Raw genomic sequence first — 18,743 nt, 5'->3', positions numbered from 1 at the left:
TCTATATATTAGCCCGCCCCCAACGAGCAGCCATTCCACGGAGAACACGGACACAGTAAGTATTATTTTTAATTCTTTGTGCCTTTCCTCCTGTCCCGGTTATGTTGGTGTTAGCGGGGCGTTCTCCTGTCCCCGGCTCTCCCCCCCCCCCCCCCCCGGGCGGAAGATGAGAGCGGGGATGCCTCCCATGTCCCGCTTGCCCCTGTGTAAGGCCGCGGGGCGTTCTCCTGTCCCCCGCTCTTCCCCCCCCTCCCCCCCCCCCGGCGGAAGATGAGAGCGGGGATGCCTCACATGTCCCGCTTGCCCCTGTGTAAGGCCGCGGGGCGTTCTCCTGTCCCCCGCTCTTCCCCCCCCTCCCCCCCCCCCCCGGCGGAAGATGAGAGCGGGGATGCCTCCCATGTCCCGCTTGCCCCTGTGTAAGGCCGCGGGGCGTTCTCCTGTCCCCCGCTCTTCCCCCCCCTCCCCCCCCCCCCCAGCGGAAGATGAGAGCGGGGATGCCTCCCATGTCCCGCTTGCCCCTGTGTAAGGCTGCGGGGCGTTCTCCTGTCCCCCGCTCTTCCCCTCCTCCCCCCCACCCGGCGGAAGATGAGAGCGGGGATGCCTCCCATGTCCCGCTTGCCCCTGTGTAAGGCCGCAGGGCGTTCTCCTGTCCCCCGCTCTTCCCCCCCTCCCCCCCCCCCCCCCCGGCGGAAGATGAGAGCGGGGATGCCTCCCATGTCCCGCTTGCCCCTGTGTAAGGCCGCGGGGCGTTCTCCTGTCCCCCGCTCTTCCCCCCCCTCCCCCCCCCCCCGGGGCGGAAGATGAGAGCGGGGATGCTGATAAAAATGCTGATAGAAATAGAAATGCTGATAAAGGTGGAGCCCTTGTGGTTTTATCCACCCTACAATACAAACAGGAGGCATTACGGCAGCTAGGGAATCCGGATCAGTATAAACTTCTTAAAAAGGATCCAACACAGGACTTTATTAGTCAACTAGATGAAATTATTGAATTTGGAAAGATACTTTGTACATTAGACAAACATGAGATTGAATTTTTGAGAAGTCCACATCCCGTGATTCCGGTATTCCACCATCTCCCAAAGATCCATAAGTCACTGGTCGACCCTCCTGGTCGTCCTATAGTGGCAGGTATTGGATCTTTGGGAGATGGGTTATCGCGGTATGTGGACTCTTATCTCAAACCATTGGTACTGGCATTACCGTCATTCATTAAGGATTCCACGGACCTCATGGTAGATGTAAAGGATCTGGAAAAAAGAATACAGATGGGTCACCCTTGACGTGATCTCTCTGTATTCCATCATTAATCACGATCACGGGTTATTAGCTATCACGCACTTTTTAAATTTATCACATCTGTCCACTTCACTTTGCACTTTTCTATTAGAATCTATTAAATTTTTATTAACTCACAATTATTTCTTATTTGATTCACGTTTTTATTTACAATTATTAGGCACTGCAATGGGCACAAGTTTTGCACCATCATATGCAAACTTATTCATGGGGTTATGGGAAGCACAATATATATATCACAGTAATAATTCTTATCGTTCACAAATTATTTACTATAAAAGATTCATCGACGATCTCATTATTATATGGGACGGCGATGAATCATCACTTGTAGCATTTATAAACACACTTAATATCAATAATGTTAATATCAAATTCACTTATGAACAAAATATAAATTACATCAATTATCTGGACCTGCTCCTTTACATAGACCATGACATGCTAATCCAAACTGACATATTTCGCAAGCCAAACTCCCGAAACACACTACTGTCAGCCAAAAGTTGTCATCCACAATCTTTAATCAAAAGTATTCCGAGGGCCCAATTTGTAAGGTTGAGACGGATATGTTCTGATGACGAGAATTTCTCTTTGCAGTCACAAGCACTATTTGAGAGATTCCAAGCCAGGGGTTACAAATATACAGATATCCAGACAGCATACGAGTACGCTATGACTTTGGATCGCCCTGGAATCCTCGATAAAAAGAAAAAAGACAAACATCATAAGGGGTACATACAATCTAAGAGCAAGTATAGTGATATGAGTCCATTATTCATCACGACTTATAGTCGCCAATCCAAGCTTATATGCGACATTGTGCATAAACATTGGCACACCCTGTGCCTTGATAAGGATATTGCTGAGTTTACCTTGAAGGGACCAAAATTTTCATTCCGTAGGGCTAAGACACTAGCATCACACCTCTCGCCAAGTCACTTTCAAACTAAAACTGATCTTAAAAGAATTGGTAGTATTCCTAAAGGTTTTTATGCATGTGGAAATTGTTCCATGTGTAAATATGTTCATAGTACAAAATTTGTCCAAACTGACATCAATGGAAAAAAATATTTTATTAAAGAATTTTTGAATTGTAATACATCCTACACCATTTATCTTTTGAGATGTGGTTGCAAAAAATTATATGTGGGACGAACCATTCGGCCAGTCAAGACCCGCATTGCCGAGCATGTCAGGCTTATTAAAAAGAATGATGTGTCTCATCCAGTTCCCAGACACTTCTCCAGATGCCCTAAAGGGGGAATAGCCAACTTTTCCTATATGGCAATTGAACATATCCCTTGTAACGCTAGAGGAGGCCATAGAGAGGGGGTATTAAATAAACAGGAAATGTATTGGGTGTACACTCTGAACACACTCCATCCGGCCGGCATCAATCAGGAGTGGGAACTGAAACACTTCCTGATGGGGTAATGGCTAAGTTTTGGGGTGGGTTCACAGTGTTCACCCAATTACATTGTGATCTGGGAGGTGACATATTAAGTTACTGTCTGTCATGCGGTTGCCACTGTATTCATGGATATGAATTATGTGAATAAATTGATAAAATGTTTATATCCCTTTAAAGTGAATCTTGATACTGAAAATGCTTTATAAGTACAAAAAAGATTTTATAAGTACTAGATATATGAAATCCTTTGTTATACATCTGTATACTTCCATTAATTGATATAGCTTTATATAATAATAATGATGCTGGTAACTTAAAACATCGGTAGTTGTGTTTTTAAATTTATCCATTATATGTTCTGTTTTGTTTTTAAGATTTTTCATGTGTATGTTGTAAATACCTTGTTGTGCAGCCATTGCTATGGGGATTGTTGGGGAGATAGTTATCCACTTTAATGATTAATCTACCACAGGTGAGGTTTAAATACGTTCCCTGTTTCTATTGGTGGCATACACTCACCACTCCCTATATCTATTTGGCTGCCATACACTATCAGCACTCTTTGAAAAAGTCCATAGCCTGGACGAAACATGTTAGAGTGGTTGCCTGATGTTTGCTGCTAGCGATCAATAAAGTTTTTTTAGACATCCATGCGTTGGCTGCTGAAGTTGCTGTGAACCACGGACCATCTTACCCCCTTCTTCCTGTGTCATCATTTCCGGCGGAGCACGCTGACGCCAGCTACACCAGAGGAGGAAGCCGCTGCAGAATTCCCTGCACCAACAGGGACGGCTTTTTCGTGAGTACTCCTAACCTCCACGCGGTATTTCAGGGAGATTATTGAGGCGGTTAGTGCCGGGCTGTGATTTACTTGGGGGCGCCCCTTAGGGAGGTGTCCCCCTGTACCTCTATCCGGCTTACTATTACCCAACTCCCTGTTTTCAATACCGGAGGCTTATTGTTTCATGAATCATTGCTGGGTCTCTCTTCAATCAAGTTGCCATAAAGTGTGTGCACTACCTGTTAGCAGCCTCGGTATACTGGGTAATTCCATATTCTCTAGCAATCTATTTCTACCTGATGGCTCACGGGCAAGTGAATAAGTGAATAAGTAAATTGTATATGCTTATTTGGACTATCCTGGAAAATTCCAAAATATAAAGGACATTATTTACTCAAGAATTTAAGGATTACTGTTTTTTGCACTTAGGCTTCAGCCAACGCATGAGAGTTTTTAACAAGATATTAATAAATAATTTTTATTTTTAATTCAATACTATTATATTGTTTTTTTGCCATGGAAGATATTGATGTTGAATCAGAGGATACAAATGTGGATACATATGTCAATGCATGCGGGGATAATGCCAAACGTTCAAAAAAAGCTGCCCACTTGTTTAATGAAAGTACTGAGGTTATATGTGAGGAGCCTTCAGACCTCACACATTACTTTGTAAAGCTAGAAAGACTGTTGGTGTTGAATATACGCCTATGGTGGGACATCACCTCATTGAACAACTATATTAGATGTAAAAGAATACCACGAGGTTTGCGAATAAAAAAGACACCAACATTTGGCTTTACCAATATGCAATTTGAGCAGGACTGGACTGATACTCTAAACCAATGTTCCTTAAAGCTAATGGAACTAATCATTCAGCAGAAGTCAAAAGAAAAGGAGCAATTAATGTTGGAAATAAACCTTTTGAGGAACAACTTGAAGCCATTTACTAAAATGGATCAATTTATAAAAACCGACAAAACCCTGCTGACTAATATTGAGACCATAGAGGACACAATAAGTGACAAAAAACAAAGCAAGTTCGAACGAGACCGTGTAGATTATATAAAAGGACAAATTTATTGTTGGCAGAAACCTCAAACAAGAGAGAATGTGGGATCCAATACAGCAAGAGGGTTTAAACCTCAATCCAAAGGATGGTCTAAAAGCAACCCTAATAAGTCTATCTTAAAGGGAAGATCAGCTGACAACTCAGGTGCGGAGTCAGACTACTCAGAGTGCGAATTGAGATCTCACTCTGTATCTTTTGAAGGTTCTACTGAGAGTATACGGGATAACCATGGGAGATCTAGGAGCGACAGCAGGTCATCCATCACATCTAATGGGGCCAGATCAAAAAATCAGGAACAGGCTCCCTCTTCGTCTTCTTTTTTATCCACAGGAACACGATCACGCCGCGAACCAGACGATCGCGGAGAAAACGTGGAAACTCGCGGGAGACCAAAAAGAAAGAAGTACACATAGATGAGTGTGATAATAACGTCATTAATCTCTCAGGAGTGGAACTCTCCCATGCACAATTATCTCTACTAAATAAGGGACTGGGTTTTGCCCCGGTTCAGGACTTCCACTTGTTCCAGACTGTGATTGACCTCCAAAGGTTTACTCGCAAATTATCCTTAAAAAAGTTTTTTATATCAAGAGGACATTTTCAAACTAATAACTTGTCTGACTCTGATAATGATGTTGTATTACCCAATACTGATGATGAACTACCTAATATTGTTACTAATGATGCATTAACTAATATTTCTCTTGATACCTTTCAGGAAACCTGTGTATTATCAGACTTGGACGCATTACTTGAGCAGCAAGGCGAAGAAATCAATGCTTTCTCCCAACCTTTCTTTGGCACCCACTCCTCAGGATTTAAAAAGAAGTCTATCTTCTGCCCCAATGCCAATAGGGGGCCTTTCATTACGGCATTTGAAAGGTTGGTAGAAAGAGACCTTCAAATTTTATCTAAAGGTTTCTCCTGCTCATCTATGCATGCCAATAACCTGACATACACGGAGATTCATGAACTAGACACCTTGAAGCATAACAAAGACATCATGTTTAGAAATGCTGATAAAGGTGGAGCCCTTGTGGTTTTATCCACCCTACAATACAAACAGGAGGCATTACGGCAGCTAGGGAATCCGGATCAGTATAAACTTCTTAAAAAGGATCCAACACAGGACTTTATTAGTCAACTAGATGAAATTATTGAATTTGGAAAGATACTTTGTACATTAGACAAACATGAGATTGAATTTTTGAGAAGTCCACATCCCGTGATTCCGGTATTCCACCATCTCCCAAAGATCCATAAGTCACTGGTCGACCCTCCTGGTCGTCCTATAGTGGCAGGTATTGGATCTTTGGGAGATGGGTTATCGCGGTATGTGGACTCTTATCTCAAACCATTGGTACTGGCATTACCGTCATTCATTAAGGATTCCACGGACCTCATGGTAGATGTAAAGGATCTGGAAAAAAGAATACAGATGGGTCACCCTTGACGTGATCTCTCTGTATTCCATCATTAATCACGATCACGGGTTATTAGCTATCACGCACTTTTTAAATTTATCACATCTGTCCACTTCACTTTGCACTTTTCTATTAGAATCTATTAAATTTTTATTAACTCACAATTATTTCTTATTTGATTCACGTTTTTATTTACAATTATTAGGCACTGCAATGGGCACAAGTTTTGCACCATCATATGCAAACTTATTCATGGGGTTATGGGAAGCACAATATATATATCACAGTAATAATTCTTATCGTTCACAAATTATTTACTATAAAAGATTCATCGACGATCTCATTATTATATGGGACGGCGATGAATCATCACTTGTAGCATTTATAAACACACTTAATATCAATAATGTTAATATCAAATTCACTTATGAACAAAATATAAATTGCATCAATTATCTGGACCTGCTCCTTTACATAGACCATGACATGCTAATCCAAACTGACATATTTCGCAAGCCAAACTCCCGAAACACACTACTGTCAGCCAAAAGTTGTCATCCACAATCTTTAATCAAAAGTATTCCGAGGGCCCAATTTGTAAGGTTGAGACGGATATGTTCTGATGACGAGAATTTCTCTTTGCAGTCACAAGCACTATTTGAGAGATTCCAAGCCAGGGGTTACAAATATACAGATATCCAGACAGCATACGAGTACGCTATGACTTTGGATCGCCCTGGAATCCTCGATAAAAAGAAAAAAGACAAACATCATAAGGGGTACATACAATCTAAGAGCAAGTATAGTGATATGAGTCCATTATTCATCACGACTTATAGTCGCCAATCCAAGCTTATATGCGACATTGTGCATAAACATTGGCACACCCTGTGCCTTGATAAGGATATTGCTGAGTTTACCTTGAAGGGACCAAAATTTTCATTCCGTAGGGCTAAGACACTAGCATCACACCTCTCGCCAAGTCACTTTCAAACTAAAACTGATCTTAAAAGAATTGGTAGTATTCCTAAAGGTTTTTATGCATGTGGAAATTGTTCCATGTGTAAATATGTTCATAGTACAAAATTTGTCCAAACTGACATCAATGGAAAAAAATATTTTATTAAAGAATTTTTGAATTGTAATACATCCTACACCATTTATCTTTTGAGATGTGGTTGCAAAAAATTATATGTGGGACGAACCATTCGGCCAGTCAAGACCCGCATTGCCGAGCATGTCAGGCTTATTAAAAAGAATGATGTGTCTCATCCAGTTCCCAGACACTTCTCCAGATGCCCTAAAGGGGGAATAGCCAACTTTTCCTATATGGCAATTGAACATATCCCTTGTAACGCTACAGGAGGCCATAGAGAGGGGGTATTAAATAAACAGGAAATGTATTGGGTGTACACTCTGAACACACTCCATCCGGCCGGCATCAATCAGGAGTGGGAACTGAAACACTTCCTGATGGGGTAATGGCTAAGTTTTGGGGTGGGTTCACAGTGTTCACCCAATTACATTGTGATCTGGGAGGTGACATATTAAGTTACTGTCTGTCATGCGGTTGCCACTGTATTCATGGATATGAATTATGTGAATAAATTGATAAAATGTTTATATCCCTTTAAAGTGAATCTTGATACTGAAAATGCTTTATAAGTACAAAAAAGATTTTATAAGTACTAGATATATGAAATCCTTTGTTATACATCTGTATACTTCCATTAATTGATATAGCTTTATATAATAATAATGATGCTGGTAACTTAAAACATCAGTAGTTGTGTTTTTAAATTTATCCATTATATGTTGTTTTGTTTTTAAGATTTTTCATGTGTATGTTGTAAATACCTTGTTGTGCAGCCATTGCTATGGGGATTGTTGGGGAGATAGTTATCCACTTTAATGATTAATCTACCACAGGTGAGGTTTAAATACGTTCCCTGTTTCTATTGGTGGCATACACTCACCACTCCCTATATCTATTTGGCTGCCATACACTATCAGCACTCTTTGAAAAAGTCCATAGCCTGGACGAAACATGTTAGAGTGGTTGCCTGATGTTTGCTGCTAGCGATCAATAAAGTTTTTTTAGACATCCATGCGTTGGCTGCTGAAGTTGCTGTGAACCACGGACCATCTTACCCCCTTCTTCCTATTTATCCTGAGCACCTTTTCTCCCTCTCTCAGCTTTCAATGTTCTATCACGTGCTATATAACAGGGAAAGTGGTGGACGTGTGATAGAAATTGCGCCAAGTTTATATCACAGACCTAAACTTCGCCTTCTTTATTGTAAAGACGAAATTGTCTCTTCGTTTCTGCACTTCTCTCTCACTTCCATTCTAATTCGTAGGTTTTATTTCATATGCTGTGTCTCCCTCTTCCCACACTGGAGATTTTAGTCCCATCCAATTGAATAGATCTTATTTCTTTTCCCTCGCAGGGAAACATATTAAAGTCATATTTTGACCCTGAACACTAAAGATCACATGTATTTGGGTCATTGGAAGTTGGAATCTCTATAAAAAAAAAAACTTCCCCTGCAGTTCTAATGCACAGTACAGCTACTTTTTTTTTTTTGTCTAAAAGTCTTCTCCTGCAGTTCTAATGCACAGAGAGCTACTTTTTGGTGATGGACATATACAATTATTCCTTTAAAAAAAAAAAAAAAAATCAACTGAATCGTGTTGTATAAAAAAAAGAACATTTTAATTCAATGCTTGAGAAGGCAACTTCACAGCGTCTCTACGCCGGCCTTTTAAGAGTCTTCCTTCTCATCTCCGTGTGTGATGATGTAACACAATGACTTGTAGTCGATATTTCCGGCCACATCAATCGGAGTCACAGCAAACATCTGCTCCACCTATGAGGAGAAGCCATTAATATCTCCCATCTTAAAGAAGAAGTCAAACAGCAGATTCAGGGTTTTAGAGCAAAAGAGGGACTTATAGTGAGCAGTTATATGGAGTAATATGAGGAGTCGTTGTTGTAGTAAATCAATGAAGGTTGGAGTTATAGGGAGCGGTTCTATGAGGCAATATGTGTTCTATGTAGCAGTTACATGGAGAAATAGAAGGAGTTATATGGAGCAATAGGAGGAGTTATAGGGAGTGGTTATATGGAGCAATAGGAGGAGTTATAGGGAACGGTTATATGGATCATTAGGAGTTATTGGGAGGGGTTATATGGTGTAATAGGAAGTGGTTACATGGAGCAATAGGAGTTATAGGGAGCGGTTATATCAAGCAATAAGAGGAGTTATGGGAAGTGGTTATATGCAGCAATAAGAGGAGTTATGGGAAGTGGTTATATACTACAATAGGTGGCTTTATAATAAGAACATGTGGTAATAGGATGTATCAAATTGCATAATTTTTTCCTGTCTTATTGTATTAAATCTTCCCCCATTTCTATAAACCAGTTTTATTGAGAGGCGCAATACTTTTCAGGTGTGTTTTGACAACGTTTTACTCCAAAGTGCAGTGCACACCTGCCTCACAACTAGAGGGAGCCCAACTAGGGAGGGGCAAAAGCTGCTCACCTCCTCTGCTGTGAACCTGTCTGCCTGGGTCATCAGCAGATTCTTTAACCTGGAAACGAGAATAGGGAGCAAATTAGTTCGACTCATTCCCTGCCAGAGAAAACCTTCAATACATTGTGAAGCAGAGCTGCGCCATCCCAGAGATGCCTTGTTGCATCCTCCCCTGGATCTGGTTGGACTCACTCGTCTTTGTTGACATTGCCAGTACTGTCAGGGTCCAGCAGTTTGAAGGCACCAAGGATAGAATCTTCTGGGTCTGTTCCTGGGAATCGAGATCCAAAGATAGGAGTGAGGTGCATGCTGGGAGGGACTGGAGACTGACTGCATTACTGCTGGGAGTAACAAATGTGTCTGATTTCCGGTGGTAGAACCAAGGGGACAGAGAGAGCATGGGAGATGGGACAGTCATACAGAGGAAAGAGCATATAGGGGATAAAGGGAGTGTGAGAGAGTCGAAAGAGACAGTCACATGACATTGAAATAAGGGACAGAGAATGGCAGTGACAGAGGGGACATGTCATGCCATGATGTCATTGGGAGCAATGGGTCTCCTTCACTCACCATTAAGCTTCTCACCAAACAGCGACAGGAACACTGTGAAGTTGATCGGTCCCTTCCCCTCTTTCAGCATTTCTTCCAGCTCCTCGTCATTTGTATTCATCTTACCTGAGGGAGCAAGAAAAAAAAAAAAGCAGTGAAGTCAAGAGCAGGAAATTATGTCATATGTCAAAATTGCATGCACAGGAAGTGATGTCAAAACCCAAGAGTCTATGTACAGGAAGTTGGGCCACCATAGTGTTCTCCAAATAAAAAAGGCATACCAAATTATACATAACCCATTGGCCAATGGGCATCAAAAGCCGTGATGAGAGACTGATAGTTCTAAGGTGGTAGAAAGTCAAACTACTTTATATAAAATGAGTGCATAAAATTTAGTATGTCTAAAAAGTGCATTTTCTTTTCTTCTACCGAATAAGCGATTGGTATAAAACCAGAAGCAGATACCTCTCCCCACTTTATCAAGAATGTTTTTTTTTTTTTACTCTTTATGGATCAGACATTACAGTACCACTCATGTTTTCTTGCTGTTGCACAAATGGGAAACTTACCCAGCTGCATGTAGGTCTCTTTCAGGTCGGATTTGGTGATAATCCCGTCACGATTCTGATCAATACAGCTGAACGCCTGGAAAAGCACAGTCATTGTCCCTCTGGCAGTGAATGGGTTAAGACCCCCCTCTTCAGTGTTACATGGGCCGCTCCCCCAATAAATATATTAATTTTAAACCACACGATATTCATATCCCAAGAACCGGTGGTGGAAGTGTAATGGTACTAGGCGGGGTTATAGAGTAACTTTATCTTCACGCCTGGAGTACCACTGCCTTAGTATTTACAAACTTCAATTCCCATATTTAAACTATTGAGTATTTTTTTTTTACAGATCTGCTCTTGTCATGGCCTAAATATATTGCTTAAATCATTCTGAATTACAGTCCCAGGTTATTCCAGACCACTGTTCCTGAAGCCTGAGCAGTTATAGAGCTCTGCAGCTCTATGTCATGATATGGCGATCAGAGCGATGTTCTGCAGCTCTATGTCATGATATGGCGATCAGAGCGATGTTCTGCAGCTCTATGTCATGATATGGCGATCAGAGCGATGTTCTGCAGGTCTATGTCATGATATGGCGATCAGAGCGATGTTCTGCAGGTCTATGTCATGATACGGCTATCGGAGCAATGTTCTGCAGGTCAGTGTTTGGATATAAGTTATTAGAGCAATGCTCTGTAAGTCTGTCATGATGCAGTTAATAGAGCGATGTTCTCCAGGTCTATGTCATAACACAGGTTGTTAGAGAGATGTTCATTCTTCAGGTCTATGTCATGATACATTTGTAAGAGCTATGTTCTGCAAGTCTATGTCATGATACATTTGTTAGAGCGATGTTCTGCAAGTCTATGTCATGATACATTTGTTAGAGCGATGTTCGGCAGGTCTATGTCGTGATACAGGTTGTTATAGATATTCTGCAGGTCTGGTGAGGGGATGCTCTGCAGATCTGGCGACAGGGGGTGCTGTGTATTGGCTCCGCACCTCCTTGAACTCCTGGATCTGCGACTGCTCAAACATGGAGAAGACGTTGGAAGAGCCGCGCTGAGCTCGTTTAGCAGCAGCCTTCCCTCGCGTCACCGCTTTCCTGCTGGCCTGCAGAAAATATGGGGAAGCACATGAGACAGAGGGAGAGGAGGGAGCAGAGGGCAGGATGCAGGTGTATGTGTGTTGTCAGTACAGGGATAGAAGAGGGTGAGTAGGGCAGGGTGGCGGTGCACGGACAGTGCTGTGTGCGTATGTGAAGAGAGGTCAGTGCAGGAGTAGCAGACTGGGTTGCAGGACAGGAAGTAGGTGTAGGGATAGAGGTGTGTGGGGTCAGTACAGGAATAACAGAGGCAGACTGGAAGGCAGGGTAAAGGTGCAGTGACAAAGCTGTGTGTGTTTGTGTGGAGTCAGTACTGGAACAGGTGATGGTTCTGCATGGCAGGATAGAGGTGCAGTGACAAAGCTGTGTGTGTGTGGGGGGGGGGGGGGCAGTATGAACAGGAATAATAGAGGGTGCTGCAGGGCAGGGAGGAGGTGCAGTGACAGCTGTGCGTGTCGGTTCAGTACAGGAATAGCAGAGTAGGCTGCAGGGAAGGATGTAGATGCAGTGACAGAGTTGTGTTTGTGTGTTTGTATGTTGACTGAGTACAAGAATAGTTGTGGATCTGCAGGGCAGGATAGAGGTGCAGTGACAGCTGTGTGTGGGTTCAGTACAAGAATAGTAGTGGATCTGCAGGGTAGGATGGAGGTGCAGTGACAGATCAGTGGGTGGAGGGGGGGTCCGTCCAGCTGATGTTTGGGTTTAGTATAATGGGTACATACTCACAGCACGCACAGGTTACTCACCATCTCTCTGCTCTTCTGCTATCACCGGCCCCCTGCTCCTCAGACCCCCACTATATACTCCACCTTATCTCACCCGCAGCTAAAATAGCACAGGAGCTGAGGAACAGAACCAAACAAGGCCCTACAGAGCGAGGAGAGATAAGAACAAAAGAGCCCAGATTCCAGAGCGGCCTGCAGATAATCATACGTTACTGCCGTAAAGCTACCCATTATTACTGTATTACCAACCTTAGCACCTCCAAACTCTCTCACTGCAGTATTGTCACGTCTCATTCCTTCGCACCGCCCTTAATGAAACCTGTGTGTACTGTATATTCTGCATGTATACAAATCCTAAACCATGAAACACACAAGGTACTATGTAGCCATATTATATGAGAGATTATTTAGGTACATATAACAACATCTTCAGACCAGGAATTACATTGTCACATTATTTGCTTTGGCAGGTAAATTTACACTGTGTGTACCCTGTATAAGGCTGAGTTTATAGTGCCGGCGACGGTGACGTCACGCTGCGGTCACCGGAAAAATCAAATTGACGACTTCTAGCGATCGCGACCAAGCCGTCGCTACGTCACGTCGCTTCTACTATAAGCACATGCGACGGCGGCAATACATTTGTTTTGCCGCGATGTCGCGTCACCGGTACTATAAGCACAGCCTTAGGCTAAGGCCATACAGCCTTCGCCCGTGTGACGTCACCCGTGTGAAGCGGTTGTGTTTTCGGCCCATGGTAGACGCGCTGTGGGGGGCGTGCCTAGGGGCGTCACGGAGCTGGTTCGCCCTCATTGGGCGAACCGTTCACGTGACCTGGCAGTAGCGCTGAGAAATCAGCGTGGTCTATGGGCACGATCAATACCTTTAGGCAATTTGACCGCGCCCCGCGCAGACGCCTCCGCCCGGTCTGCGGCAGTATGGACCTACCCTAAGGGTGTTAGTGTGTTTCACTGATGTAATTTAGTAAGGACGCTCCCTGTGTGGTGTAAGGATAAAGTAACATTATATAATTATACTGTATAACACAAGACAGTGAGAACAAGTTTGCAAGTAAATGCTGCATTTATTAGTATTACAGAAAGATGCTTCTGTAGTGGAACAAAACAAAATGCAACTACAAGCCTATTACACATAAGCCAGTCTCTAAACCAGTGGTTTCCAACCTTTTTTTGGTTAAGGAACCATAAATGAAATTCTGAGGAACCCCCAACCATCTCTAATAGCGCGTCCGTGATCAGATGCATTGTGAATTCTTCTGTATTTGATACAATTTTCAAATGACCAGAAAATTGCAGGGAACCTTTCAGACATGCCCAGGGAACCCGAGGGTGCCTAGGAACCCTGTTTGAAAAAGACTGGTCTAAACTGCACATAATTCACTTTTTATTAACCCCCTCTGCCAGGGAAGTATTCAACGCATTGCTCTGTGTGTTATACGGTAATATTAAGCAGTGTTATGCTATCACTTTGCATGTTACTATATCGTTCTACGTGGTTTTTATATCGCTCTGTGTGTTCTATCACAATGTGTCACTGCCACTTCTGGCATCAAAGGGGTTAAGTTAAATGCATTTGATGCTTAGGTCATGAGATAAAAGGCAAAGAAGAAGACTTTCCACGAGGTCACACAGCCCTCGAGGATTCGGAGAACATCGCAGTCTGGCTATAGGCACGTTTGGTTTGATAGACAAATAGTTTCTCTCCGTTTCCTTTTTTTCTGGTGTGTCAGTGTATGCAGCATTGTACATAGAGCTGAGAATCTTTCTCAGGCACAGGGGAGATAAAGTGACTTGCCCAAGGTCACAAGGAGCGGACACCGGGCTTTGAAGCATGTTTCCCTGATTCAAACTCGTCATTGTTATCAATCAGTGCCTTTACTCACTGAGCCGCTCCTTCAGCCTTTTTAGACGTTTCGTAATAAAGTTTCTGATGCACCTTACAACTGACATAGCGATTATGCACTAATAAAAACGACAGACATGAAATCTAACACAACCCATTGTAATATGTGCGTTACTGACACTCCCAGAATAACGCAGGGACAAAATACAATCAATCTAATATGATACATTAAGGACCATGTAATAAGATTTAATTGTTTAAATATGCGCGTCAATAATTTAGTGCTTAAAGTAATACAAACCTCCATAAACGTGCTTAATACGCATGGAGACACAATATTTTGTTTTTAAATTATTTTTGACGCATCGTGTTGTATTTTGGATTTATTTATTACTGGTGTTAGTAACTATAAATGATTTGTGTCATATTATTTATAATAGCCATACTGTAAAAATAATACATTTTATAAACCTATATAAGGAAACATCCCTGCTGCGTCCCATACGTTTTCTGGGTCCATATAACATCTGCATGTACATACGCTGATGGCGCAGATGGAGATTTGTCAGTTGAATACATTATTAGCATTTTGCCGTGGGGTCACAGCTGTCCTGTGCAGAGGCTCTTCCTGTCACAGAAACCCTATGACATCATAACTCAACACAACACATGATCAACAGAGAACGAAATGTTCTATTGCCGAGGAGGGGGGGGGGGGAGGAGGGGGCAGTTTATTCTTTAACAACAATTTAAAACCTGAAATTGACCAATAGATTAAACACAAATTATCTAATTTTTTTAGAAAACAAATACATATATACATAATAATGTGATATTTAACAATAAATTAATTACTACTCCAAAATGAAGCAATACCGAACATAAAATGATATAATAATAATACTAACATTACACAGAGAAACTAGGACTTGGAAGGGCCCTTTTGTCTGGATAATGGGTGCCCGTCCCCTGGTACATTAAAGCATCAATCCCCCTCACCCACATAAGCTATATATGTTTACCTGATATAAATGTTAGTATCTTGTCCCCTGAGCAAGACCAGCTCTTTAAAATTTTTTTTTTAAAAATAAATAAAAATATATATATATACAGGCAGTCCTCGTTTTACAACGCTTCACTTTACAACGAATGGCTTATCGAACGCTATGCAATGAATACCTATATTCATTTTTACAACGCCAAAATGGCTTATCCAACGCTCTTACGACGCTTTGCAACGTTGTGTATGTGTGTATATATATATACACATTCACATAAACAACGTTGCAAAGCTTTGTAAGAGCATATATATATATAATATACTATATAATATTATATTATACTATATAATATATTATTTATTATGTTATATATATAATACAGTATATACACTATATAATTTATGTGTGTGCTGCATATCTTATTGCCTGCGTAAAATATTTGGTGTATTTTAGTGTTAAAAATGCCTTCAGGAACGGAACCTTTCATTTAAACAGTGTTCCTATGGGAAAACGTGTTTCGCTTTACAACGCCATTTTGAGTAACGCATTGTGTCGGATAACCGAGGACTGCCTGTATATATAAATCATGGGGGTACCATGGTAACCTTTAGACTGCTGGTTGCACTCTGTCAAATCTTAAAGATATGCGTACGACTTAATAGTCCTGTCTAAATGTACATATTATAGAGGATATAGGTGACCAGTAGCACACATCCCCCACTCAGTGGAGAAATAGTATACTAATACTTATACTTTTGAATGGGTTATATTTGTAAGTAATTTTTGTCGTCATTCTAATAATAAAACTTTATTATTTTTTGGCCAATTGGCTTTTATTAGTATACTATTTCTCCACTGAGTGGAGAGCTCCATTGAAATCTCCCGGACAGTTAATATTTTAAACAGTTATATCTCTTGAACAAAGAATCAGATTTAAAAAATAAAAACTGCCTTGGAAAGGACAAGAAGAGATATCCTAAAGTAAGTAAAGACTGCTGATTTAATATCCAGGGATAATATTCTGACACATACAGATCTGGGTGAGGCACCCTTTGTCAGATAAAAGTGACCCCGCATAAACTCGAAAAGCACAAACACATTCTATCTTCACCTGTGTTTGATATAGCAGCAGGTTAACATTCACGGTTACACTTTGATACACGCGTGGCCAAAGACACACGGGGAATGAAGTCAGTACATGGGTGTATCCACTGTAGGCCTGCATAACAGCTGTGTCTGGCTCATTAATTAAAGCAGCATAATCTATAATAAAAAGGTAGGGTCTGTAGTCTGTCCCCATTACCTGAACCCGTCCCCAGCTGGTTATTTAAAAAAGGTGCAATCCTTGTTAGTTTGCGCACACACAATTTTTTTTATTTTTTAAAAAACAACTTTTCGATATACTTGTCTTCCATATACAAATGTAACCAGACTAAAAGCAAAGATTCGCCAGTTTCGGCTTATTTGGAAATTAAGAATTTTCTTTTAATCGGGGGCCTATGAATGGGGGGGGGGGGGTGCACTTGTCAATCAAGTGTTTACGTAACCTCTAGTCCCCCTGTCCTGGAGGCGCTTTAGAGGAAGGAGAGGGGGCTTTGCCTGTGCAAACTCCTGTTTAACATATACTGATATTCAGAACGGAGCAGTCAGAGGAAATCACACCCCTCGTGGCAAATCTTCCTGAAAGAAGTGGTCAGATGTTGGTTGGTATAAACATGACATCTGCATACAGTTGTTACAGGGCTTTTGGCCTGGGTACTGCCCATACGGGGCTGAGACCTGGAGCCCTCCTCTGGTAACAAAAAGGGTCTCCAGCTCCAAATTTAGTAGTTGTAGAAGTGTGGAGCCAGGGCTCTGGTTCACCTTCTACCCCCTCCCTCAGGGGAGTGGGATCACCTACCCCATGCTCCACCAGGGCGTGTGGGAGACAGGGATAGACCTTTGGGGCCTCAAGCCCTGGGGGTTGACCAAGAGAAGATCAAGCTGAGAGGTGACACTCGGCTAGGTTATGTAGGGTCCAGTGGGGATAATCTCTCTTGCTACAAAGAGAAGATAGTGTACTGAGGTATACTGTATGATGTCAGTATGCTGATGCTGTACTATAAAGATTAAAGACCCAAGTTATCTGTGTTATACTCCTCCCTGAGGCTGTAGTTCTTCCGGGGGAGGGTGAGAGTGTTTTCCACTGGGAACTGCACCTATCTGTGATAGGCCCTGTGGGAATGGAGGTTACCTGAGAGTCCTAAACTGGGGAGGTGAAAAGGGACGAATAAGGTGGTCTGCAGAGACCGCTGGAGCTTCCACACAGATAACATCCCAGCAAGACGCATGGGGTCAGTGTTACTCCCAGACTGGCCGGTTTGGTTTAAATGAACAAGATTGCAGTCACCTAAAACACACAGTGATGCCAGAGCTGTCAACCTCCAACATCAGCGCGGTTTCTGGGACAAAACAAAATGTTATCTTGATGGAAAAGTGCAGACTGTTATCAGTGAGACTCCACTGAAATCTATGAGATGCTGGTGCTAATAATCCATGAGACTAACCCCAAACCAGTCAGAGGAGACAGGCCTGCTCACTAACCTCTCCTACTGCACTACATAATCATTCAAAAAGTGGGGCAGCCACGCACATGAAATATTTAAGCGTAAGATGGATGGTGGTGCTCGTTTATAAACAACGGACTTGATGTTAAAACGTTTCCGACACGTGGTTTTCGTCTCTGCCATGGAAGATAATGCTGTTTGGCATCGGAATATAAATGGGGCGCCTGGGAGTCGGTCATTATGTGGCTTCTTATTGCAGATATTACCACACGAGTAATTAGCGCCTGTGTCTGCAGATATACATGATATAATAAGGTGCAGGGTTGGATCAATGCACTGCAGGGGTGTTCTGCGGCGGCATAGTTATTAATGAAGCAACGCTCTGCAGGTCTGTGGGAAGCAGAGTTGGGTGGTTGTGTGCGGAGGGGGAGGAAGGGGTGGATCCCCTGGCTGGAACGCTCGCTAATGACCAATAAGAGCGGCCATCTTGTATGCCACCGCCGAGACAAGAGCAGCCCCCCGGCCGCTGCCCTCCTCTGATTGGATGAAGATGATCTCACAGCCTGGAGTCAGTGTATGCACCATAGCGTGGAACTTGGCTTTGAAGCTGGAATGAGAGAAGAGATGATTCTTCGCTGAGAGGGTGGTGGGTGCATGGAACAGTGTCCCAGTGGAGAGGGCGACAGGGGAGAACAGGTGAGTGGCTACCTTTAGTAGAGAGGCAGGGCCCATTTACTAAGCGGTCTCAGCCAGAAGACACCCTCTGACCCACTTCCTTGAATGGGCTGTATGGCGCCTTATGGTTTAGCACCACTTAGTAAATATGGGCTGTAATGTTTTAAGGCAGTGACTTTTGACCTGTGTGCTATGGG

General features: G+C 42.4%; 2 protein-coding genes across 6 annotated transcripts in view; both read right to left on the bottom strand.

The window, feature by feature from the left end:
- Positions 1-8,683: 8,683 nt before the first annotated feature.
- MYL7 (myosin light chain 7) lies at positions 8,684-12,571 on the bottom strand. The gene is made up of 7 exons (XM_075601726.1): positions 12,483-12,571; positions 11,634-11,744; positions 10,647-10,722; positions 10,099-10,203; positions 9,721-9,799; positions 9,538-9,586; positions 8,684-8,859 (listed from the first exon to the last, which is right to left on the bottom strand). Exons 1-7 carry the CDS (start codon positions 12,483-12,485, stop codon positions 8,755-8,757), a joined length of 528 nt encoding a protein of 175 aa, XP_075457841.1. The 5' UTR covers positions 12,486-12,571; the 3' UTR covers positions 8,684-8,754.
- A 3,143-nt stretch (positions 12,572-15,714) lies between these two features.
- GCK (glucokinase) overlaps positions 15,715-18,743 on the bottom strand; it is a 94,282-nt gene continuing 91,253 nt past the window's right edge. For all 5 annotated transcript variants that reach the window (XM_075601724.1, XM_075601725.1, XM_075601723.1 and 2 more), the window contains one exon: positions 15,715-18,478. In XM_075601724.1, coding sequence (XP_075457839.1) covers positions 18,334-18,478 — 145 coding nt within the window. In that variant the 3' untranslated portion in view covers positions 15,715-18,333. The remainder of the gene's footprint in view (positions 18,479-18,743) is intronic.

This window comes from Ascaphus truei, chromosome 5 (assembly GCF_040206685.1).
Source record: "Ascaphus truei isolate aAscTru1 chromosome 5, aAscTru1.hap1, whole genome shotgun sequence".
NCBI classification, from domain to species: Eukaryota; Metazoa; Chordata; class Amphibia; order Anura; family Ascaphidae; genus Ascaphus; species Ascaphus truei.
Note: the sequence above shows the minus strand (reverse complement) of the source record. Positions and strands in the feature narration are given on the sequence as shown.

What these genes read in the sequence shown, in the direction of transcription:
- MYL7 (XM_075601726.1), bottom strand. An exon ending in GTTTGGTGAGAAGCTTAATG is followed by an intron (nt 9,800 to 10,098) that starts GTGAGTGAAGGA and finishes CTCGATTCCCAG; the next exon opens with GAACAGACCCAGAAGATTCT. An exon ending in ACAGGTTCACAGCAGAGGAG is followed by an intron (nt 8,860 to 9,537) that starts GTGAGCAGCTTT and finishes TTCTCCTCATAG; the next exon opens with GTGGAGCAGATGTTTGCTGT.